The 25,040-nt window shown below is 39.5% G+C and overlaps 1 protein-coding gene and 1 long non-coding RNA gene across 8 annotated transcripts in view; one reads left to right on the forward strand and one right to left on the reverse strand.

Moving 5' to 3' along the window:
• MTHFD2L (methylenetetrahydrofolate dehydrogenase (NADP+ dependent) 2 like) overlaps window positions 1-25,040 on the forward strand; it is a 139,196-nt gene that overhangs the window by 103,283 nt on the left and 10,873 nt on the right. For 3 of the 6 annotated variants that reach the window (XM_067736283.1, XM_067736285.1, XM_067736284.1), the window contains 2 exons: window positions 7,880-8,005; window positions 8,203-8,328. The exons of 1 other annotated variant lie outside the window; for it this stretch is intronic. In XM_067736283.1, the coding sequence (XP_067592384.1) occupies window positions 7,880-8,005; window positions 8,203-8,328 (252 nt within the window). Of the gene's footprint in view, window positions 1-717; window positions 806-7,879; window positions 8,006-8,202; window positions 8,329-25,040 lie in introns of all 6 variants that reach the window. 2 more of the 6 variants (XR_010943078.1, XM_067736286.1) reach the window with 2 other exon arrangements.
• LOC137223822 (uncharacterized) overlaps window positions 2,735-25,040 on the reverse strand; it is a 99,611-nt gene continuing 77,305 nt past the window's right edge. For both annotated transcript variants that reach the window (XR_010943080.1, XR_010943079.1), the window contains 2 exons: window positions 7,211-7,430; window positions 2,735-5,676 (listed from right to left, as the gene is read on the reverse strand). This is a non-coding gene — a long non-coding RNA (uncharacterized lncRNA). The remainder of the gene's footprint in view (window positions 5,677-7,210; window positions 7,431-25,040) is intronic.

Below are 25,040 nucleotides of genomic sequence, written 5' to 3' on the forward strand. Positions count from 1 at the left end.
AGGGAACATAGTTTTGTTAATGGGAGGAAGAAAAGAGAAACATGCATCTTGCCCCAAAGGTCCACTGGACTTTGCAGAGAAAAGGTTCAAGGAAGAAGCTGAAAGAACTACTCAAGAGTGATCCTATGAATTTCTGAAAACAAAGGATTCCATACCCCTAAATGATCAAGTAGGGCACAGAGCAGGGCCCTGCTGGCCCTCAGCTCTGTAAGGAACTTAGTACTGGTCTGGCACCCCAAGGATTACAAGCTTTGGAAGCAGCTGGAGATTGTCCTACGTATAGACATTACTCTCATGACAGGCATCGTAGTCAAACACGTATCAGATAGGAATCAAGGAAGCCAGAGAAAAAGAGAAAAAAGAGGGTATGTTCTGTGGTCATTGCCACTGACTCACTGGTTTATAAACATTTCTTCAGGATTCCTAGAAGTAACAGGAGGACACTTTGGGGAAGACACTGAAGTACTCTTACTACTAATGTTGGTTCTATTTAGCTAGGATGCATTTAGCCATCATATGACTGTCTCCAAAGTAAATACTGTTGAAGAAAGTTTTTCTAATCTAGACAGAAACATATACATTCATACAAATTCCATTGCAATTACTCTTGTTATTTATGTAGTAGGACAACTTCCAGCTGAAGGAGTGATCCACCTGAAAAAGCATTTCCATGGTGTTACTTTTATATCTGAGCAAGAGTTCTGGTTTTGTTCCCAGCCTCACCTCTGACTCATCATTGTGAAACCAAGAAATCATTTAGCCTCTCAGCACCTCAGAATCTCCCTTCTGTGAACGAGGATAATGGGTAAACCTTCTCTTGCTTCACTGAATTGTTGTGAAGTTTAATTAGATGTTTTCACAGCCCTTTGAACTCTACTAATTAAATTGTTGTTTAAATATTGTGCTTCCTTTTATCAGGATGCCTTGACTGAGCCATTTCATAAAGAAAGATGACTATGATAGGAGGATTCATAGGGAAAGGATTACTTTTTAAAAAAAAATTCATGTGAACTGAGTTCTGAGATTGTCAAAGAAGCATATGAAAATACCTAGTTGGTGTTCTAATTGATAAGAATAAGGATATAGCCTCTATGTGCTCAGGGGGTATTGGTTATACCTTCATATAAAAGTAAACTTAGCTCCCAAGGTCTAGAATAATGTCCTGTTTGTACTTTAAGTATTGATACTGTTTTTTAAATATTATGTTTATTCAGTATACTTTGCTAAGACAGCACTGGTGATTTATTTCATATTTGTCATATAAGTAATCACAAAATAACAGATTTGCATCCGCTTAATAAGAAAGTCATAACCTTTGAAGTAATGTGATTCTGTAGACCATCTATTGGTTAGTTTACTTATCAGTCAAAGAGATTTCACCCACAACAGAGAAATCTTAGATGAATCATAAATCTTCTTACTAAATTTTCTGATGAGAATATTTCACTCTAAAATAGTTATCCCAATTATTTTTGAAAATCTGCATTAATAAAGACCTTTTTCTTATGCTAGAAATAACTTCATAAATGGATTAATTGGCTTGGGGGAAAAAACCACAAGCTACCTCTATAAACCTGCCTTGGGCTTTAGTATATAATTTTATTTGTAAGCTAGAAATTTCCTAATTCCTCTGCAAATTTTATCTTTCTAGGCTTTGAAAAAAATCTAACACAGCTTTCGGCTCAGTATGAGACTAGATCTTAAAAGCAATTCAACTTTCCATGTTTCTGGTGGGGGGGGGTGTAGTTAATTTTATGAAGTAATTGCACTTTGGGGATTTTTCTAGCCAGCCAGAAGGTAAAAGGAACAAGCCAGAGGAAATGGAGAAACATAGGCTGGGGGAAGAGAAATAATAGGATAAAAGCTATTAGATTTGTACTGAGATTTGGAGGAATCTAAAAGAGAGACTATTTTTAGTTTTTCACCTTTTGCTTGCCTTGGCCAAGACATCTTTTAAGGGAACAATTTTGGAATCTAAATGCCTTTGGATACTTCCTCAAAAATATAAAAAATGCGGCTTCCCTGATTGCACAGTGGTTGAGAGTCCGCCTGCCTATGCAGGGGACACGGGTTTGCGCCCCGGTCCGGGAAGATCCCACATGCCGCGGAGTGGCTGGGCCCGTGAGCCATGGCCACTGAGCCTGTGCGTCCGGAGCCTGTGCTCCGCAACAGGAAAGGCCACAACAGTGAGAGGCCTGTGTACCGCAAAAAAAAAAAAAAAATATATATATATATAATGCAGACCATTAGATGTTTGGAATAATATTCCATTATGTTCTATGGCACCTCTCAAAAGAACACTTGTTCACATCAGAAGTTCCTCAAAATGTCTATTATAATTCTAAATTATCCTTGGTTAAATGATGCCATTTACAAAGGTAAGTATAAGAATTTGGGATATTGTGCAAATACATGTAAGAAGCAGGAGTCTACATCAGAGGTTGAAAGTGCCGCTTCTTTCCCTGGTCCCTCAGCACCCTGCCCCCACCTTGGCCTAGTAGCTGGCCAGTTTCCAGCTGCAAACTTGACTAATTTACAGTTCCCTGCAGATGGAAAGATTTGGAGAGATTTCACCAACAAAACAAGAGAAGACTGAGGCCAAGTTCTCATAAAATGTTGCTAAGTGACCTGAGGCAAAGATTTTCCACAGGATTTTCCAAAATTCAAGAGACACTTTCTCAATTTTTCAGTCCTCAGGGTCATTTTGAGGAATGGATTTATCCAGCTTACTCCCATCCCCTCCCTGTGAACTCTTCCCTTATAGATATACAGAAAAAGATGACAGCGACAGAGACAAATTGTGCTGTAAGTAATAACACTGATTTCCACCAAGGACAAAAGTTATTTAACTGAACAAATAATCAAAGGATTCCTAAAATGAATTTCTTATTTAAAGAAGACAAAATAAACTCAGCATTTGAAGAGCTTTAATGAAAAGAAATCAGAGTTTGGACTCAATGCAAAACTTACCTCATCATCCCAGTCACAGAGGCCAGCAGCTCCCTTTACCAGCAAGAGGCTCAAGGGACCACAGAGGCAACCATGGTTTCCAAGTTGAGGTCCTGGACCATGGCCAAGAGAAGTTCTTGACTAGATTTTCACAGGTCCCCAGTAGTGTTGAATACTTGGCTTCTCCCAAATATCACCCAAACAATCCATTGATAAGACAAATCTGAGTTTAGGTTACAGAAGCATGGGAGAACACTGTCGTGACAGTCACATAGGAGCAGTGGTGTGCTGGAGCTAGCTTCTATCAGCCTGTGAAGGATCCTGAACATCTCTTCCCAATTCTGTGTTCAGTGATGTCACCTCGGTAGCTTGAAGTCAGCCATGGTAGGAGTACGTATACCACAGAAATCATCAAATTCCACAAATCAGGTATTCCCCCCCCCGCCCAGGGAACCACTTTACCTTAGTAACATCTCGGGGTGTGGAAGCAAAGTTGGGATATTTAAGAGATGTTGAAGTTTGTTTTAAGGCAAGTCTCTTAATGTGAAAGTTTGATTAGGATTAGGTAAGGATCATAATATAAAAGTTTAGGATTGGCAGACACAACAAGGAGAGAATTTAATTAAAGCAAGGATTTCCAAGAGTCTTGAAAATTTTGATACTATCTGTTGAAAAGTCAAACAGTTTGATGTTAATTAAAATGAGTCTTTCAATATGTTCTTGAGACAATAAAATTACTTGAAACTTTTATCTTTCTGAGCAAGAGTTTCCTGGAATAATAAAGTCATGTTGATGAAGACAGTGAAATAGTAAAATCATATTAATGTATACAGTAAGCTATGTGGGTGTGGATGGTTTCAGTTCTCACATATAATGCTTGAGCCTTCAAATTATATAAGAATTAAGGATAGGTTTCTATGGAATTATCACATCAAAAAAAAAAAGCTCATAGGAAATGTTCACTTGAAGGTACTATTCATTTTCAACTTTAACAAAAAGCAAAATTTTTTTTTCTGACTTCACATTCTACTGGTATCTAATGTCTTTTCTTTTCCAAATATATAAATAGTTTTAATGATATTTCACTTTTATCAAATGATAATTTAAATATGTTGCAATTGTATATTTGGGGAAATAAATACATCATGTCTAAGAAATTTCTTTTCAGTGTCCTTAAAGACACAATTAATGAGCAACTTTACACGTCCAAGCATTTGTCTCTAGAAGACAACAATATAAGTGGACAACTTAGAGTATTTAACATATCTGAAGTAGACATCATACATGCCTATTTGTTATCATTTCAACTAAGTACAATTTGCATTATTTCTTTCTTTTCTTTAGTAGAATAAAAGGTCAGAAGTCTACAAGGGTTCAGAAATGAATGTTAAGAAAGAAAAAAATTTTTTTAAATTTTTCTAGACAAAAGAGAATGTTTAAATCATAGAACTGGAAAGCCTCATTAACCTTACCAATTCAATCTCTTCCTTACCCTATTGTGAATATTTCTAATGAGGAATAAGGACAGTATTTCTTTTTGTGGCTTATTTTATTACTCTTAAAATTCTCTATATTGAGCTAAAATCTATTCCCTTCCTTTGTCCCTTCATTCTTCCTTCTGAAAATATGCAAAGTAAATCTACTCCCTATTCAGTTTAACATATTGGAGACACTGCCGCAATTATTGGGTTTTGATTGTTTTTAGTTTTTTTGGTTTTCTTCCCCTGAGATAGGCAGCCTGAGTTTATTCAACCATTCCTCTATTTCAGAGATATTCGGCGTGTGGACCAGTACTGATCCATACTGTTTCTTACCCTCTGGGAACTATAATCATAGGTCCACAACAAGATAAGGAAATGTGGCAGAATATAAGTCAACATACTGCTTTCTTCATTGAAAAAGTCTTGCTATGAAAAAATAAAGCTAGCTGAATTCAACAGCTTGTTTAGTGATACAGTTGCTTTACATTGTGGCACAAGCTTTTTCATCTTATCAAAGACTGACAACAGTTGAACCAGTTAATTTGATAGCACTGGCTCCATATGACATGATTTCTAGATCCATTCTAATCGTTCTTCTCTAGATCAGCCTCTAGAATACAACCAACATTTCCAGAGAGAATCTGCTGAAAATATAGTGGAAAACATTACATCCCTGTATCTGGACACTGTTTGTCTTAGCATAGCCTAATAGTTTTTAATGAGTTTTTAATCAAGTAAAGCAACTGATCAGAATTGTACATGTAACCCCTTTCTAATTCTTATTGCTGTTTATAGTCCATTATTCCAAAGTGGCTACCTATTAGCTATTCTATCCAATTTTGTGTCATTTGCTAATATGGGCTATGCAGCTTTAGCTGTGTAAAAAACAAAAAACAAAAAAAACCCCAAACTCAGTCACTTTAAACAACCACCTTTTAAAAAAAATTTCTCATGAGTCTGGTTCGGCTGGTCCATTATGGTGACCTTGGCTCATTTCTTCTGACCTTGACTTGGCTTGTTCAAGCCTCTGCCTTCAGCTGGTGGTTGGCTAGTTGACTGATTGAAAATGGCCTCCACTGAAACAACTCAGCTCTCTTCACAGGATTTGAACCCGCCAGTTGGTTAGCTTGTACTTGTTCTCAAGGCTATGACAGGGTTCCAAAAAAGACAGGAAGCACACAAGACCTCTGTGAGGATCAGTCCCATCTCTGCCATAAAGTAGAGCAGGGAAAGGTGGAAAATGGACCTGGAGGAAGACAAAGATAAAGCAAACATTATAATGCCAGTGTGTTCTTCGAAGTTCTTCATACAAAATTTGAAAATGGCACTGAAAAATAGTTTTCATGGAAGACCTCAATAGACCTTTTTAACGGATGCATTGATAAACCATTTCAGAATATGTTATTTAAACAGGCATGACTGTACCAATGAGAGCTTTTATACAGCCCACATTTTTCCGTCATGTTAATAAGGGTTCAGTGAAAAATTCTGTCAAATGTGATGCTGCAGTTCAGAAATCATCATAGTTTTCTGAACATAAATGATCATCACTGCATTATTTATAATAGCAAAATATTGGAAAGAGTGTGCAGGAATGAATGACTTATGGTAATTCATATAATAAATTATTTCATGTAGTTTTAAAATTTCAAATAATTGATAAAATAGGAAAAAGTTCACAATTTCATTTTAATGCAAAGTGGTAAGATATACAATGAAGCATGGTGCAAAAAAATTACAGGCTTTTATATCTAATGTAGAAGTATTTTGAAATCCTAGAAAGAAATACAATAAAAATATACTTCTTGTCTTTGGATGGCAAGATTATAATGATTTTTGTTTTACTCTTAAACTTTTAAATATTTTTCAGATTTTCTGCAATGGACATATGTAACATCATCATCAGAAAAAAATGCATTCAGGTTTTTTCCATTTTGTAATTTTCCTGGGAATTAAAATCAAGCTCACATTCCTCTCTTTTCTGAAAATTGTGCACTTGACCATTCCCAGTTGATATTTTCTGAGATATTGTACTGAACAATTCTAATTAGGAGGGAGATCTGGATCTTTCTCAAAAGCATAGTAGCTGGATTTTAATAACTATTTCATCAACATTTTGATTTTAAAAATATTTCCTGCAGTCATAATCAATTATGGTTTCTTTTTCTATTGAATGCCAAGAAGAAACAGGATTTTATGACTATCTTTAGAGCAATACTCAATATCGATGCTAGAACTGGTAAAAAGGAAGAAGTTCTATGGGATAGGATAGGAAAGCAAGAGAAAAAATATATCTCAAACATTGATGCCATCTTGGTTGTATCATTTTGTGGCTAAGGAACCTATCAGCTAGCTACAACTATTTTGGCACTGTTTCTTTATAGCCTTTCAATTCTTACTAGTAGTAAAAATCATATGCCACAAGGTGACATTCAAACCATCTGGAATGCTTAAATGAATATTCAGATGCTAGAAGAAAGCGTCTGCCAACACAACAACAGGTAACCCTTTTCCAGCAAGGGATGTAGCAAGTGAAAGTGAGTACATCACCCACCAGACAAAATGTCCACCAGAGGCATTCTGGTGGAGTAAAGATGGACACTCCAATTCTTTGATTCTCCTCCCACTGAGAAATGGCATCTCCATCCCTCCTTTTAAATCTAAGTGGATTCTGTCACTGCCTGCCCAATAGAATATGACAGAAGTGACACTGTGCCAGTTTCCAGGTTCCAGTCTTAAGTGACGGGCGCCTTCTATTTCCTATCACTTGGAACACTCACTCTTGGAAGCCAGCTGCCAGGTTGTGAGAAGCCCAAGCTGCATGGAGAGGCCACGCCCACGTGCTCCATTGGACAGCCCCCGCTGAGCTCAGCCACCATGAGCATCCGCTGTAGCCCTGTGAGTGCGCCACCTGGGACAACCAGCTGCATCACAGCTTTAGATGACTTCAGCCGCAGCCACAAGAAGATCCATCCAGCTGAGCTCAGTCAACTCACACAACTGTGGAACATAATAATTAGTTGTTGTTTTAAGACACTAAGTTTGGGAATGGTTTGTTAATTTATAACAAAAAAATTGGAACACTAGCCATTGTTAGCTGGTACTGTTGTGCCTGAAATAAAATTTGAAAAGAGTTATAAAATATAGATGATGACATAACATCTCTGAAGAGCTATCTTTCAAACTTGAATGGAGAAATAGTGAGTAGAACTGTTTCTTACACCATTCCAAGTCATATACAGACATAATGAATCAAAGAAACCAAGAAAAAAATAAATATAAAGCTCAAGATAGCCTCTCATGTTTGGAGTGGATGAGATAATACTTCGTATTCAGCACTTTACAGTTTACCACAACCCTGAGGAATATGAATTATTAGCATTTTCACTTTTTTTCTTTTTATCCTTCCTCCCTCCCTCTCTTCCTTCTCTCCACCTCCATCTTCCAAGTTGTTTTCACTCCACTCACCCTCAGCGGGAGCCTGTTTCATCTCCATAATCTTCCCGTGATATTTATAGTACGTGAAATACAAAAGGATGCTGCTCAAGTGGTTGTCCATTTGGAGAAATGCTTTGGTAAGAAATTGCTTTGGTAAGCAATCTCTAAGGTGAAAGGGTAAATCCTGGCAGGATTTCACCCAGAGATGCCCCCATGTGCTACCTTTCCATGACAATAAAAACATTAGATGTATAAACTAATGTATAAATTTTGTTATACTCAAGGACAAAGCTTAAGTATTTTCCAGTGTTTTACCACTCTGTTTTGCTTTCAGGTATTCCAAAGTTGATTACATCTGATATGGTTAAAGAAGGTGCTGCTGTAATTGATGTGGGTATCAACTATGTCCATGACCCAATGACAGGAAAGACAAAATTAGTTGGAGACGTGGACTTTGAAGGTAGTAAACTATATCTCTTTTGATAAGTGAAGAAAAACAAAGATTCTATGCTGCATGTTTTGATAGTAGACAGAGAAACTTTCCCTTTGATTGGGGCATTATTATCAACGATTACATTAATCTTTCCTCTGAGGGAAAAGAGTTTAATGACAATTACAAATTTCCTTCCTTCCTTCTGCCTGACTTCCTTCCTTCACTGCTTTCTTCCTATCTTCCTTCCCCCTTTCTTTCAGCCCTTCCTTCTATCCTTCCTTTCCTCCTTCTTTCCCTCCTTGGGAGAAAAATATAATTGTACCATTATTATTTAGTTTTAAGATGAAATTCCTTATAGTGCATTTTTTTAATGAAACAATTCAGCCGGCCTTTTATAGTGAGCATTATTTTGACTTTTGGGACTGTGTCTCTATACTTCATCGTCCATGCTCTATACTCAGCCATTCACTCTCGGAGTGAGAAGACATCTTAGGGTGTGTTTGCTAACTCTGTATTTCAGATCTAGACAGTTACCTGGATAATTCAAGTCAACATTCTTCACTTGTGTTTTAAAGAGGATGAGAAAAAGGAGCTAGGCTAACATTTCCATGGCCAATGAAGGAGATAAAGCACCCATTGTGTAGTAATAAAAAAATTTCCAACCCGATGCCGTATCTCTACAGATGAGGAAACCAACTGCAAGATAGATATATTTTTAGGTGCCTGATCCCCCAATCCAATTTTACTTCCAATATCTTTGTCAGATACTTACCTGCATTCAGGTTTTCAGTATAGTCTAGGAATCTTAGATGTCTAATACTACAGGCATATAATAAAGTGGAGATATTTTCATATTAGAAATATTTTATATATTCGAATGATCATTCTGGCCAAAAAATCAGGGCCATGCGAGAACTTCCTTAAGTTATAGGTGTGTCTTTATAGACAAATTGAAAGGAACAATGGTGCTCTTTCTAAAATAATTCAAATTTTACATTTTCTCTTGGAATCTAGTCATCAGCTGATGGTTTGCCTGAGTCCTAGCATGGTGTGGAATACAAATGAATATGCAGGGACTCAGAAGTGTCCTTCTGAGTAAGGTATTGGCCCCATGTATGTGAGAATCCAGGGTGCATCAGGGACCAGGTCCAGGTAGGCAAGGTGAGCCTGGTGCTAAAAAGAAAAAAAAAAAAAGAAAACCTGAGAACAAAATACTCTGGGGACAGAATGGTGAAGAGAGCAAAGTACAGATGGACCTTATCATCTGCTGCCCTCATAGGCTGTCATTCGCAGGGCGCTGCCAGCCTAGCAGGGTGGCTCTCCAAGTGAACATGCGTGTCTGTATGTATGTGCGTGTGTTATGTGTACGTGTTGAACTCTTTTGGAAATGACCTTTTTTCTTTATTTCATTTTTTCACGTTCAATCACTAATGTCAGATGTCAATAATATATTTGAATTTCTCAACTTGAAAGAGTAAGGGTACATTTCATTTTAAAATGTATTTTATTTCTGACCTTACTTCTTATTCTTTTGCACTGTCGTTCTGCTTCATGATTACATTTTAGTTACCAGCTTTATTGCAAAATCGCCACACACTTATGATGCATCCAGATGGCACAGACAGCACATAATAACCAGCTCGAGGCAAGAAAAGCAGGGATGTTAACAGCTCACAACCTTGACTGTGCTTGTGGGGCACGCTCACTCAGCAGTTGGCAATGTTTTATTAGACCCTTCTCTTATATGATGTTTCACTGGTCTCAGATCATTTCCATGCATTCTTATGTTTAGCTAAGAATTTTTTTTTGCTTGTAAGGGTATTATGAAAACATTAAAAATGAGCATTTTGGGGTGGGTGCACATGCTAAGTCACACATGGATATGCAATCTCTTGGTAGTATCTATTCAATTAAATTTCAGTTATGTGTATCTAAGTATATAATGAAACAAAAAAGGAAATGACCATGAGAGACAAAGATATAAGATGAGCAGGAAAGAGCATTGGGCTGGGAGACTGAAGAGATGCTCTTAGACCTAGTATGGCAACCTGATAATTTTGCAACCTTTCTGGCCATCAGTGTTGTTATCAGTTAAATGATAACAGTGTTGGCAACGGCTCCTTCCAGCTCTAACACTTGGTGCATCTGGGACATTCAGCTGAGTGCTACCACATGATTGTGTAAAAACACAGCAACTTTCAGAAAGTCCGGTTTTTCTGACCCTATCATAAATGACGCCCATGTGACTGATAATATTACTCTTGTTGCCCTGCTGGTTTATGGAACCAGAGCCCTAAGGAAGAGCTGGACTTGGTAAAGAAAGCCTTGTCGGTGAGGCCATGACTCAGCCACCCAGAGGAGCACGCAAGTGATAGGTTTTGACATGCTGCTCTTCAGGTCGTTGATCAGGACTTAACTTGAGGTGTGGGATGATCCTGCAGCTGAGAGGGAGGAGCTTTCACGTGGGTTCTGATGCAAAACTTACAGGTAGTGTTTGGCTGTAAATTGCCACAGGGAGTGTGGCTGCTTTGTGAGTATCAGTGAAAGTTTCACTATAACCATAGCCAAGCTAGATAAAACAGATACAGGTAAAATCCAGTGCTGAAGTAACTTGTCCTTGCAGAAATCTTTAGCTCACTAATAAAGGAAACAACATGGCCTATTTCAAGTAGATTACTTGGATGGGAATGATTTTTAAAGAAAGATTTCATCCATGACCTCATTTGGGCACTGTTGGAAATATGTAAATAACTGCAAATTATTTTACAAATTCAATGATTTATAAAGCCAGGAGTCATTTAATCTATTTTATTTCTAAGAAAATATAGATGCCTATTTGTGTTCTTCATTATTAGATATTTTAGCTTCAATTTTAAATCAGTCTTCTCTCTAAGAAGGGTGGTACTTAATATCAAATACAACATGAAGATTGCATCACCCTTACTATAGTTCTTGACAAAAGGAAACAAAAAAACACCCTAAATATTTCCTTTTGACTTTAAGGACAGGTTTTTTGTTTTGGTTGAGATATAATTTCCTCTAAACCACCTCTTCCTTCATCTGCTAGGGTTTCCTGCTCTTATTTCCTGCTCTCATAGCTAGTGTTTCTGTAGTGCTTACAGTGTGCTAGGTATCGTTCTCAGGCTTTTACATATCATAACCCTATAACCCTCTGATAACCCTATCATTTTACATATGATAACCCTATAATTGTTTAATTTTGATTCAGTTATTATGACAACCCTATAAGGTAGGTATTGTTATGCCAACTACAAATTGGCACTTGCCATCTGCCTCTAAAGGATTAAATCAAGAGCTGCTGCAGTTGCTGACCTTCAACACCCGCTGAGAGGAGTTCAGGGTGGAGATCAGGAATGAGGCACTCTGTACTCTGGGAAAAACTGGCAGAACAGGTCTTCAGATAGAGATTTGCAGGAGAAGATTTTATGAGCCCAATTCTTGCATCTCCTCGTATCTAGAGAAGCACTAAAACCCTTCATGGTGATGCCTGCTCGTGACTAGCAGTAACCTTCACGAGACTGGCAGCAACCTTCTGCAAAAAATATGTGCTTGATTGCATGTACTCCCCTTTCACCAGAATCACTGACTTTCCCCCCCCACCTCTTTAAATCAGTTTCTCAGAGCTTTCCGAAATTCTGTCTCCTGGGCTATAGTCCTCATTTTGCCCCAAATAAAACTTAACTCACAACTCTCACGTTGTTTATTTTTTTTCCAGTTGACAGTTATTATGCCGCACTTTGCAGAGGCACACAAAGCCTGGGCATCTTGCCTGAGAGGACATAGCACAGGGGGCACTGTGGGTTTGTAGCCACTCATCATTTTTACCCTCTATTTTCTCGACTATCCTATATTTCACTTGGTTAATACTTTCCTTTCAGGACGTTGAATTATTTCTTTTATCCCCCGCCCACCTTATGTATAATAGCAGGTTTTAAAGTGCCTAAACAACAGTATTGGTGTACAACAGTCCTCACTTTGCATGGTTCTGATATACACAAATTTCAATTACCACGGATTAGCTAAATAACACCAGTCCCCCAGTAGAGTGATGTGAATTTCAGTTAGTAATTGCATCAAGTGCAAACTTCTCTGCATCAAGTGCAAACTTCTCTGGGGCACAAATCATTATGTCAGTAACAAATGTGCATCATGATCTGTGACCAATCATACCACTTCTTTCAAAGTCTGTGGGCGATTGGTCGTGGCACATCTGTTATTCAGTTCAGACAGCAAAGTGTGTAGTTCTGTTGACTGTGATAAACCACGTAACATTTTGCAAAAATAGATCATGCAAAGAGAGAACTGCCAGCAAAGAAATGAAAAGTGATAATTCTGAAAGTGAAATTTGAAATAGCTGACCATGGGATGTTGACAGTGCCACTGTTTGCCATTTGAGACTCTAGATATACAGCCAGATGAACTTATCGACATAAATGAGGAAAGTGGTTGTTACTGAAAGGATGACAGTGTCCCAGAGGAAGTGACACTGGCATAAAACTCTACATTAAAGGAACTCTCAGAGATATTTCATGAATAAGAAAGGGCAAAGACAAAATGTTGGAAGTGGATCCAAACTTAGAAAGGAATCTGACAATTCATCAAGTCATAAAAGAGGTACTAGCTCTGCGTTATAAGGTATACGAGCAGGGGAAGAAAAGCAGTATTCAAACTACTCTTCATAAGATTTTTACAGATAAAGAAAACACTTGGGTTCTCAATGTTTCTAATGTTTAAATTATGGTATAATAAATAAATACTAGTTTTACTATAATTTACATTTACAAACCACAGTAAGAGAGTTTTTAGTGTTTTGACAAAAAATTTTTAAAGGTCGTTGAGCAAATGTAATATCCCCCCATTGATTATTAAGATTACATGGCACTGTTTCAGCTTGCACAGTCATTTTTATGATCTTACATTACTGTAAAAAGTGAGCCCTCCCTGCATTTATCTCTATGTTCAATAAAATTCATGAAATTAGTGGTCATATAGTTCAAATTCATATCCACTGTCATAATCACCTCTACTACACGATTATTCAATTGTGTTTGATTACAGTTTCTCAGTATTACTACCCATGGAGGTTATGCAGTGTTGGAGGCATCGTTTGCTTAGCACCTTTTCTAGGAAATCCACACTCGTGCTTTTGCTCAAAATAGATCTAAGTTAGGCCTCTGTGCAACACCATTCCTCTCTGGGTGCTCTGAGGAATTAATAAAGCCTTAAAGTTATGACTAAAGTGCTATCTTGTTTTGTATTGAACCTCAGTTATAGAACTCAAGATAGCTCATCATTGCTTCCAGCATCTGACAGGTGCTTACTGCTACCTTTCAATTACTTGAACATGCCTCCCCTCTTCAATTTAAGACATTACAAGAAGAAACGGTATTTTAAAACATCAGTGATAAAATCACTGGGTATGTCGAAAAATTGTTTTTCATTACAAACAATCATAAAATAAATAATCTTCTGAAAACCTTAAATTTGCTAATATAGATTTAAAACAAAACAAAACAATGAGGCATACCCACTTTCACTTGGAATTTCTTTTAATCATTTTGGTTGGTAGCTTTGAAAGGAAATTCATACATTCCTAACAAAGAAGGCTGTATTCTCATGAAACAGAAATAAGAGATGATGTGGTATGAGGTGTAAACTGCTTCTTCTGAGTAATGAGCTGGAAAACAGTCTATGGGCCAGGACTCAGAAGCGCATAATTACAATGCTTTTATAACAGCCATTCACTGAATGGATTTGGTCAGCTGAACAATCTAATTAATGACTTCCTATGCTGTTACTTCAGCTAAGCTTGTTCGCATTGGTGAACAGTCATATGCCTCATTTACACCTTGTAGATAACACACAGATATGTCTGTGGAAGCTTCAATAGCTTTGCTTCAGTTTTGTGATGAATTCTGCAGGGACTGAGGTGGAACGAAAGGAACTGAAATGTCTGCTCTGTATTTCCCCCCATCTCTCTTCCTTGTCTTCAATTCTTCCATCCTTGACCGCTCTGCTCCACTCACTGGTCTGTAAGAAAGCAGGGAGTAAGACAATGCTGGGAAGAACTGGTGAGAAGAAAGCAAAGAGATGGGCAGGAGGAACAGTGTGTAGCACTTTTCTCAGAATCAGAATAGGCGGGGTTAATGTCTAAGCATGATTCTCTTTGCTGACTTAAACTTATAGGATAGTAAATAGAAATTATAGAGGTAAGTCTAAAGGTACATATATTGTTAATGGAACTGATTTAAATTATCAGAATAAAGAAGCCACGTTTGATGTGTCTAATCCTCTAACACAACCAATAGTTTTTTTTATAACTACAGTTGCTTCTGGACATTTTGTGTATGCATATTTTACATACTTTGAGGAATATATGACTTATGCACTTAAATTTTTATCAGTCATTTTCCATGCTGAGGTCCTAGTTCTTGGTTATGTTCAGTGAATATATCATGGTTTGCCTCGCTCCTTCTCTCTTGTGAAATGCTTGTTTCCCTTTTTTCCCCCTCTAAGTATTATACTAGAGTATAGCTTAAGCTGCTATAGCAAAGGGACACCAAAATACATGAACTCAACAGAATAGTTTAGTTCATTCTCATAAAAGTCCAGAGTTAGGCAGACAATCAGCTCTGCTTCACTCAGGGATACTGGTTTCATCCATCTTACTTTTTATATTAGTTTGACAGAACTGCTGTAACTAAGTACCACAGACTGCGTGGCTTAAACGACAGAAATTTATTTCACATAATTCTGGAGGCTAGAAGTCAGAAATCAAGGTGTGGCCAGGGTTATTTCTTCTAATGCCTCTCTCCTTGGCTTATAGGTGGTCATCTTCTCCCTGTATCTTCACATCATCTTCCTTCTGTACATGCCTATGTCCAAATTTCCTTTCTTATAAGGACACCAGTCATATTGGATGAAGGCCTACACCAATGGCCTTGTTTTAACTTAATTACCTCTTGAAAGACCCTCTCTCCAAATACAGTAACATTCTGAGGTACTGAGGTTGACTTCAACGTATGAATTTTGGGGGGACACCATTCAGCCCGTAACACTATTCCACTTGAGCATTGTTATCCACACAGTTGAACTGCCTCCTCATCCATGGTTCCTTCCATGGAGGTGAAAGAGAGACGAAGGCAAGTGACTTCACTTTGGAGAAAATTGAACTGGAAGATGCACGTATCATTTCTGCTAGCATCCTATTGACCTGAACATAGTCACATGGCTGCTCCTATGTGGGAGTAAAAAAGATGTGGAATTTATAGTCTCTAGATGGGCACCATATTGGGTGAATAACAGTTCATTCTGTATATAAGAACTTGAAAACCAATCTCTTACTTGGGAAAGAAAAAGATTTCTTCATCCAGCATCCATATAGCATTCAGTCTATCCTAAATTCATTCTGTTATGAAAACCTCAGGGACAATCTCATCATTGTCTGCTTGCTTTTTAGTCAGTTTCAAAGCATGAGTTGCTCTGTTTTCCCTAGGGGGTTAGTGGATGCCTAGTGTCAGCGAAGTTATGTCTTGACTCAGTTCTTACAGGATTAACTCTGATCTCTCTGTAGGTAAAGGATATGTAGATTGGCAACAGAATGTGCATAGTCAGGATAGCCTCGTCAAACTATCTGGTTCTAACTACACTCATTTTTATTATTCAATCATTGGTAGAGACTAGACACTTTTTGACTACTTCATGCAATGTCAAAAATTATATCAAGACCTTTTGGGGCTTCCATTTTTCATAACTCCACCTTTACTGACCTTATTTTCAGGCTCTTGATTATTACTGATGTCTTCAGTAGCCCTTCTAATTCACTAGGCTATACTTTTTATTGAAGTGTATGTCATGCAATATGTCCAGAAGTTGGAAAAATAACAAAGGGAGCAGGTCAGGAGACAGTCCTTGGCCCAGGGACCATCTCCAACATGTCCTGTGAAGGAAAGGCCCATGACTTACTACTTATTTTGACTGGTAAGAAAGAGAAACCTACAAAGTGAGATGTGGCAGGAGAGCAGGAGGCCTTCAGGGTGGTATGCTGGGAGGAAAGCCAGGTGGCTCAGGTCCACAAGCTTCCCTCTGCCCCTGCTGGTCTCACAGTGGCACACAAACTGAGAAAGGGCTCCCAGAGTGTCCCAGGCCAGGTTAAGGGTAAAGCTGGGACACCAGATAAATGGGATAGCAACAGAGATTTGGTTAGCCAAGGCTGAATTGGGCCATGTCAGCCAAGAGGTGGGCAGGGGGCCACAGTGTAGGGGTCTGACTCAGACTCAGGGCCCCCGGCCTCGGGAGATGGAGCTATTGCCATAGCCACGAGGCTCTTCTGAAGACCAAGGGCCAGGCCTGGGCACAGCCTACAGAGACCCCAGTCGTGGGGGCAATGGTACTTTAAGGCAGCCCGAGTCGAGAAGGCCTGGGTCATACTTGTAGGAACTGGGGACAAGCCTATGAGAAAGCTCTTGGCTACTGTTCCTGGGGCCCAGGGCTGCACAGGGTCCCAAAGACCCATGTTTCTCCTGGTTCAAGTGTTAAGATTTTTTGCATATGCCCAGCCAGGCAAGGTGAGATACCTGCTGTTAGAACACAGCCTGTGCATATATACCCAGAAGTGGGATTGTTGGATCTATTTTTAATTTTTTTTTTTTTTTTTGCTGTACGTGGGCCTCTCACTGTTGTGGCCTCTCCCGTTGTGGAGCACAGGCTCCAGACACGCAGGCTCAGCGGCCATGGCTCACGGGCCTAGCCGCTCCGCGGCACATGGGATCTTCCCGGACCGGGGCACGAACCCGTGTCCCCTGCATCGGCAGGCGGACTCTCAACCACTGTGCCACCAGGGAAGCCCTCTATTTTTAATTTTTTGAGGAAATCCATCCTGTTTTCAACAGTGGTTGTACCAATTTACATTCTCACTAACAGTGCACGTGTTCCCTTTTCTCCACATCTTCGCTAAAACTTATTTCTTGTCTTTTTGATAGTAGCCATTCTAACAAGTGTGAGGTGGTATCTCACTGTGGTTTTGATTTGCATTTCACTGATGATTAGTGATGTTCAGCAATATTTCATGTACCATTGGCCACTTGTATGGTTTCTTTGGGAAAATATCCATTCGGTTCCTTGGCCCATTGTTCTAATTGGGTTGTTTGGGGTTTTTTTTGCTACTGAGGTGTATGAGTTCTTTATATATTTTGGTTATTAATCCCGTATCCAATATGTGGTTTGCAAATATTTTCACCTATTCTGTAAGTTGCCTTTTCATTTTTTTTTTTAAAGAAGATGTGGGTTAGGAGTTTATTAATTTTATTTTATTTATTTTTGCTGTGTTGGGTCTTTGTTTCTATGCGAGGGCTTTCTCTAGTTGTGGCAAGCAGGGGCCATTCTTCATCGCAGTGCACAGGCCTCTCACTGTCACGGCCTCTCTTGTTGTGGAGCACAGGCTCCAGACGTGCAGGCTCAGTAGTTGTGGCTTACAGGCCCAGTTGCTCCGCGGCATGTGGGATCCTCCCAGACCAGGGCTCGAATCCGTGTCCCCTGCATTAGCAGGCAGATTCTCAACCACTGCGCCACCAGGGAAGCCCTGCCTTTTCATTTTGTTACTTTTTCTGTACTGGAGGTTTTTAGTTTAATGTTGTCCCACTTGTTGATTTTTACTTTTGTTGCTTGTGCTTTGGTGTCATATCCAAAAAATTCTTGCTAAGACCAATGTTAAGGAGCTTCTTCCCTATGTTTTCTTCTGGGAGTTTTATGGTATCAGGTCTTAAATAGACTTTAATCCATTTCAAGTTAATTTTTGTGAGTGCTGTGAGAAAGGGCCCCAATTCCATTTTTCTTCATGTGGTTATCCCGTTTTCCTAGCATTGTTTGTTGAAGAGACTATCCTTTTCCCATTGAGTATTCTTGTCTCCCTTGTCAAATATTAGTTGACCCTGTATGTGGGGTTTATTTCCGAGTTCTCAATTCTCTTCCATTGGTCTGTGTGTCTATTTTTATGCTGGTACAGTACTGCTTTCATTACTGTAGCTTTGTAATATAGTGTGAAGTCAGGGTGTGTGATGCCCCCATCTTTGTTCTCAGCACTGCTTTAGCTATTCAGGGTCTTCTGTGTATTCATACAAATTTTAGGATTTTTTTTTCTACTTCTGTGAAAAATGCCATTGAAATTTTGGTAGAGATTTAACCAAATATATAAATGGCTTTGGGTAGTATGGACATTTAAAAAATATTAATTCCTCCAGTCCATGAACATGGAATATCTTTCTGTTTATTTGTGTCTTCTTCAATTTCTTTCCTCAAAGTCTTGCAGTTTTCATTGTACAGATCTTTCATTTCCTTGGTTAAGTTTATTCCTAAGTATTTTATTGCTTTATGAAGCTATTGTGAGCAGAATAGTTTCATTATTTCATTTTAAGATATTTCATTGTTATTGTATAGAAACATAACTGATTTCTGTATGTTTATTTTATGAGCAATCCCACTTCTGGTATATATCCAAAGGAAATGAAAATAGGATATCAAAAAGATATGTCATGTTTATTGCAGTTTTATTCACAAAAGATATGGAAATAACCTGTGTCCCTTAATAGATTAATGGATAAAGAAGATGTGATATATATACAATGGAATATTATATAACCATAAGAAGGAAATCCGGCCATTTGCAACAACATGGATAGATCTTAAAGGCGTTATGCTAGTGAGATAAGCCAGACAGAAAAAGAAAAATACTCTATGCTCTCACTTATATGTGGAATCTAAAAAAGCTGAACTCATAGACACAGAGTTGGATGGTGGTTACTAGGGGCTGGGTGGGAGAATTGGGGAGATGTTAAAGGATACAAACTTGCAACTAGAAGATAAATAAGTTCTGAAGATCTAATGCACAGCATAATGATATAGTCAACAATACTACATTATAAACTTCAAACTTGCTAAAAGACGAGTTGTTCTCGCCACAAAAAAAGAAGTTATAATTCTGTGACGTGATAAAGGTGTTAACTAAACTTACAGTGGTAATCATATTGCAATATATAAATGTATCAAATTAACAGGTTTGTACACATTAAACTTACACAATGTCAACCATATCTCAATACATTTTTGTTTAAAAGAACACGGCATGCAGGATCTTAGGTTCGTCCTGAGGCACAGTGCAGGCAGGGATGGGGACAGGGACTCTCATACCTGGGCTTCTGCTCCTCAGTGCCCTGCTCGCCCTTCGGATCCTCCTTTGGGGTCCTGTGTGCTACCCTGCTGGGCACCCTCCTGTGAACAGTCTGGGAAGGCAGTGGGGCCAAGTGCCCTCCTGCGGCTGGGTTAGCTTCACAGGGAGGCAGGACCAGCACCAGCTCACTAAGCTACCAAGGAAAACAGTTTTCATGATGGAGTCTGTGCTTGAACTCGGGGACGGATTTGTGGCTGAAGAGTGGTTGGTCCTAGAGAGGGAGGGAAGAGGGGGTATCTAGCCCAGCCACCCTGGGAAAGTAAGAAGAAAGAGAAGGCCAAACCTTGAGCTGGTCTGTCCATCTACTCCAGGCCTATAACCCACTCGTTTCTTAAACTGCCCCAGGAACGAGACACGTCCAGCCTTGGAGGGGAGACAACAGCTGAGCCCACCCCTGGCAGTGATTTCTCTCTGGCCCACAATTCCCTGCACAGTAGAGGCCTAGGGGTTCTCTGGCCCCTCACAATGACCCTTTCTAAAAAATGCTGAGGAGGACAGTGGGAAGAGGAGGGGCTGCTCAGGGTCCTCTCAGGAATTCCTGGAGGCCAGAGAGGAACTGTGGGATGGGATACAGGAGGGGGTGGGAGATGCTATGTGTCAGGCATTGTCATAGGCACTTGGGATGCAACAGTGACAGAAATAGGCCAAGTCCTTCCCCAAAAGTAGCTTACATTCTGGTTGGAGAAGACAGATAATAAACAAATTATACATATACTATATTAGGCAGCATTTAATGTTACAAAAATAAAACAAGAAAAGGGGGGCTATGGATTTATGGAGTGAGGTTGTTTAGAAAGGGTGGTCAGAGAAAGCTAACTGCTGACCTGGACAAAGTGAGGGAGAGAGCCATGTGGATATATGGGGGAGAAACAATCCAGACGCATGGAACAGCACGTGTAAAAACCTTGAGGTGCAGTGTGGCTGCTGGTTTTAATAAGCTGAAGAAGGCCACTGTAACTGGGACAGAATAAATAGGGGGAAGAATGCTCAGATATAAACTCAACGAGGTAGCAGTAGGGGTGCCACATCATGACCAGCCTTACAGACCATGGAAAGGAATTTGAATTTTACTTTAAGTGCAATGGAAAGCCATTGGAGGATTTGGGCCAAAGACATGGTATTTTTGCATTTTAACAGGATAACCCTGGTTTTCTGAATGGCAAATAGACCTTAGAGAAGTGAGGATATAAATTGGGTGCCTGTTAAGAGCCCATTATAATTATCCAGGTAAGAAATTATCCAAGATGGGGTGTGGCCCATGGTGGTAATGGGTGAAAGTATTAAGAGGTAGTTAGATGGTGGATAAAATTTAAAAGGAGAGTTAGAATGGTTGGCTAAATGATTAGATATAAAAGGAAGAGGAGAATTATTTATGACTCTAAGAGTTTTCAAATAGGTAAGAGTGAAGGTACCTGTTCTAGAATCCTTTTGAGATGAGTCTGAAAGGATCAATGAATTTCATCTATTTATGTGTATATAGGGCAGAAAGTGGGAGAAGAAAAAGGGGCTCTTTCCATGTGGAGGGAACAGCAGATCAAAGGCAAGGAGGAAAAATTACAAAAGGCCTTATGTACTCAATAATAGGTCCAACATTGTTGAATGAGGAAAGTATGATATTCTTTTTTTTTTTTAACATCTTTATTGGGGTATAATTGCTTTACAATGGTGTGTTAGTTTCTGCTTTATAACAAAGTGAATCAGTTATACATATACATATGTTCCCATATCTCTTCCCTCTTGCGTCTCCCTCCCTCCCACCCTCCCTATCCCACCCCTCCAGGCAGTCACAAAGCACCGAGCTGATATCCCTGTGCTATGCGGCTGCTTCCCACTAGCTATCTACATTACTTTTGGTAGTGTATATATGTCCATGCCTATCTCTCGCTTTGTCACAGCTCACCCTTCCCTCTCCCCATATCCTCAAGTCCGTTCTCCAGTACGTCTGTGTCTTTATTCCTGTCTTACCCCTAGGTTCTTCATGACATTTTTTTTTCTTAAATTCCATATATATGTGTTAGCATACGGTATCTGTCTTTCTCTTTCTGACTTACTTCACTCTGTATGACAGACTCTGGGTCTATCCACCTCATTACAAATAGCTCAATTTCGTTTCCTTTTATGGCTGAGTAATATTCCATTGTATACATGTACCACATCTTCTTTATCCATTCATCCGATGATGGGCACTTAGGTTGTCTCCATCTCCGGGCTATCGTAAATAGAGCTGCGATGAACATTTTGGTACATGACTCTTTTTGAATTATGGTTTTCTCAGGGTATATGCCCAGGAGTGGGATTGCTGGGTCAAATGGTAGTTCTATTTGTAGTTTTTTAAGGAACCTACATACTGTTCTCCATAGTGGCTCTACCAATTCACAGTCCCACCAGCAGTGCAGGAGTGTTCCCTTTTCTCCACACCCTCTCCAGCATTTATTCTTTCCAGATTTTTTGATGATGGCCATTCTTACTGGTGTGAGATGATATCTCATTGTAGTTTTGGTTTACATTTCTCTAATGATTAATGATGTTGAGCATTCTTTCATGTGTTTTTTGGCAGTCAGTATATCTTCTTTGGAGAAATGTCTATTCAGACCTAGAGACACATACAGACTGAAAGTAAGGGGATGATATTCTAAATAATTTTGATTTGGCCCCGAATAGCTGTAGCTTTACCATGATTTCTTCAAAAGAATCTCCACTGGACAAATCTCTCCTAGAGCAAAAAGAACCTTATAATTTGGGACTCCATCTCGTCAGAAATATTCCTCAAAATTCCAACCCAACCGTCAAAATATGAGGACAGAAGAGGATCTAGAATTACATAGAAGGTACTATTCTTCTGAGAAACTACTATAAAGGAAACTAGTATAAAACTCCCAGAGTGCTTTTTTTTTTTTTGGGGGGGGTACACGGGCCTCTCACTGTTGTGGCCTCTCCTGTTGTGGAGCACAGGCTCCAGACGCGCAGGCTCCGTGGCCATGGCTCACGGGCCCAGCCGCTCTGTGGCATGTGGGATCTTCCCGGACCAGGGCACGAACCCGTGTCCCCTGCATCGGCAGGCGGACTCTCAACCACTGCGCCACCAGGGAAGCCCTCCCAGAGTGCTTTTAAAGCAGCTTTTCGTCTGTATTTTCGCTTCTTTTACTACACTTGCTTGCAGATGTCTTATTTATGCATAGTACTGTACATTCAAAACCTGAGAGTTACCTTTTACTCCATGCTGTTTTTATATTATATACAACCTTTCATAAAAGATTATGATTTGGAGTTAGGGTGATTTAGGTTTGAATTCTAGCTCTGTTGCTTAAAACAGTTATGATCTTGGCAAATCACTTCACCTCTCTGAGACTTGATTTTATCATCTGAAAAACTGAGATAAATAATACCTATCTTATAGAGTTGTTATGAAGATCAAATGAAATAATCATCTCACCTGAGCTAATGTATGTGACTTGCTGAGCATAATACCTGGCAGAAAACAGTGTATGTTTGTGTTTGTGTACATGCACATTGTTCAGCCTTTCTCTCCATTCCCACTAGAGCAGCAGTCCCCAACTTTTTTGGTACCAGGGACCAGTTCCAGTTTTGTGGAAGACAGTTTTTCCATGGACAAGGGAGGAAGATGGTTCAGGCGGTAACTCGAGCGATGGGGAGCGGCAGATGAAGCTTCACTCACTCGCCCACCGCTCATCTCCTGCTGTGCGGCCTGGTTCCTAACAGGCCATGGACCGGTCTGTGGCCCAGGGATTGGGGACCCCTTCACTAGAGTACTAATCCAGAAAAATGTAACTTCACATTTCAATTACCACCCAGCTCCTCATTACTTTTCTGGCCTCAGCTCTCTTCTGTCAGGTATGTTTTCACCCAGCAGTCATATGAATAACTTTAAAGCACTCATGCTTATCCCCATCTTCTCCAAACTCCTGTAGTAGATCTCAGTCTGCCTCTATTCTTTTTGCTTTTAATCCTATACTACCTTGCACTTTTATTTAGTTGTTCCCTACTAAATTGTATGCCTCTGTAACGTAAGCTTCTTGTCCTACATTTCTTTTGTCTCTCCATCCCATACCAGGTCTCAGCCTTCTTAGTCATATCATTGGTCATTTGTATGATCATCCTCGATACTTATAAATCTCTTGTGTCACTCTTACATTACAGAAGCAATTCCTTATAGTTGCCCTAATGGGAACAAAATCTCCCACTCAAGGTGGCATCCAACACATTATTAATCTACAGCAACCCAGATTCAGTAGTGATACATCCATTGAGTCATACATTGATTTGCTCAGCACATATTTCTCACTCAACACACCTTCCAGGTACTAGGGATATAGCCATGCACAGAGAGACAAAGTCCCTGCTCTCACAGAACTTATATTCTCTAGATTATATGTCAAGGTAAGCTTCTTTTGGAAATGGTTTTGGTACTACTTATTCCAAATGTGTGTTCTACAACAGGGGTCCCAACCCCTGGGCTGTGGACTGGTAGCAGTCCTCCGGCCTGTTAGGAACCGGGCCTCACAGCAGGAGGTGAGCGGCGGGCGGGGGAGCAAAGCTTCATCTGCCGCTCCCCATCGCTCCCCATTGCTCACATTACCACCTGAACCATCACCCCCATTACCACCTGAACCATTCCCCACCCCCACACACATCCCCCACCCTGTGGAAAAATTGTCTTCCACAAAACTGGTCCCTGGTGCCAAAAAGATTGGGGACCACTGTTCTACAAGATGGGAAAGTAAGAGCATGTTACCAGTTTCTAAGGAAGTAAGACTGTTTTGGAATGACATCACTTTTAGAGAACTATTAATCTGTGATGACATTGTAAAGAACCAGAATTAGACTGGCTCTCTACCAACTCAGCTTCTGTGTTAATCATTTTAATTTGATGATATGTGTCTTAGTCAGTTTGGGCTGCTATAACAAATGACCATAGACTGGGTGGCATAACCAACAAGCATTTATTTCTTACACTTCTGGACACTGGAAGTCCAAGATCAGAGTGTCATCACAGTCAGGTTCTGGTGAGAACCCTTCTGAATTACAGACAGCTAATTTCTCATTGTATCTTCACATGGCACAAAAAGCTAGAGTTCTCTGGGGTCTTTTTTTTTAAAGAGTATTAATTCCATTCATGAGGTTGGAACCCTCATGACCCCTAATCATCTCCCAAAGGCCCCGCCTCCTAATACCATCACACTGGAGGGTAGGATTTCAACATATGAATTTTGAGGAACACAAATATTCAGTCAATAACAATATGGTTGATCAGTCCCACTCAAAATACCAGCTTTTTGTGGTAAATGATTACAAGGTAGCTCAAAAGTTCAGCTTTAGTATAAAAGAAGATCTAACACTGTAGCCCAGAGGTGATCTCTTCCAGTCATTTTTTAAAAAGCTGATGGAAATTGGCAAAAGCCTCTGTTAGAGAGACTATTACTAATACTGTGGTGATAGTGCTACATATGTCATTTCAGAAAGCAGATAGAGCCAC

This window comes from Pseudorca crassidens, chromosome 4 (genome assembly GCF_039906515.1).
Source record: "Pseudorca crassidens isolate mPseCra1 chromosome 4, mPseCra1.hap1, whole genome shotgun sequence".
Lineage (NCBI taxonomy): Eukaryota > Metazoa > Chordata > Mammalia > Artiodactyla > Delphinidae > Pseudorca > Pseudorca crassidens.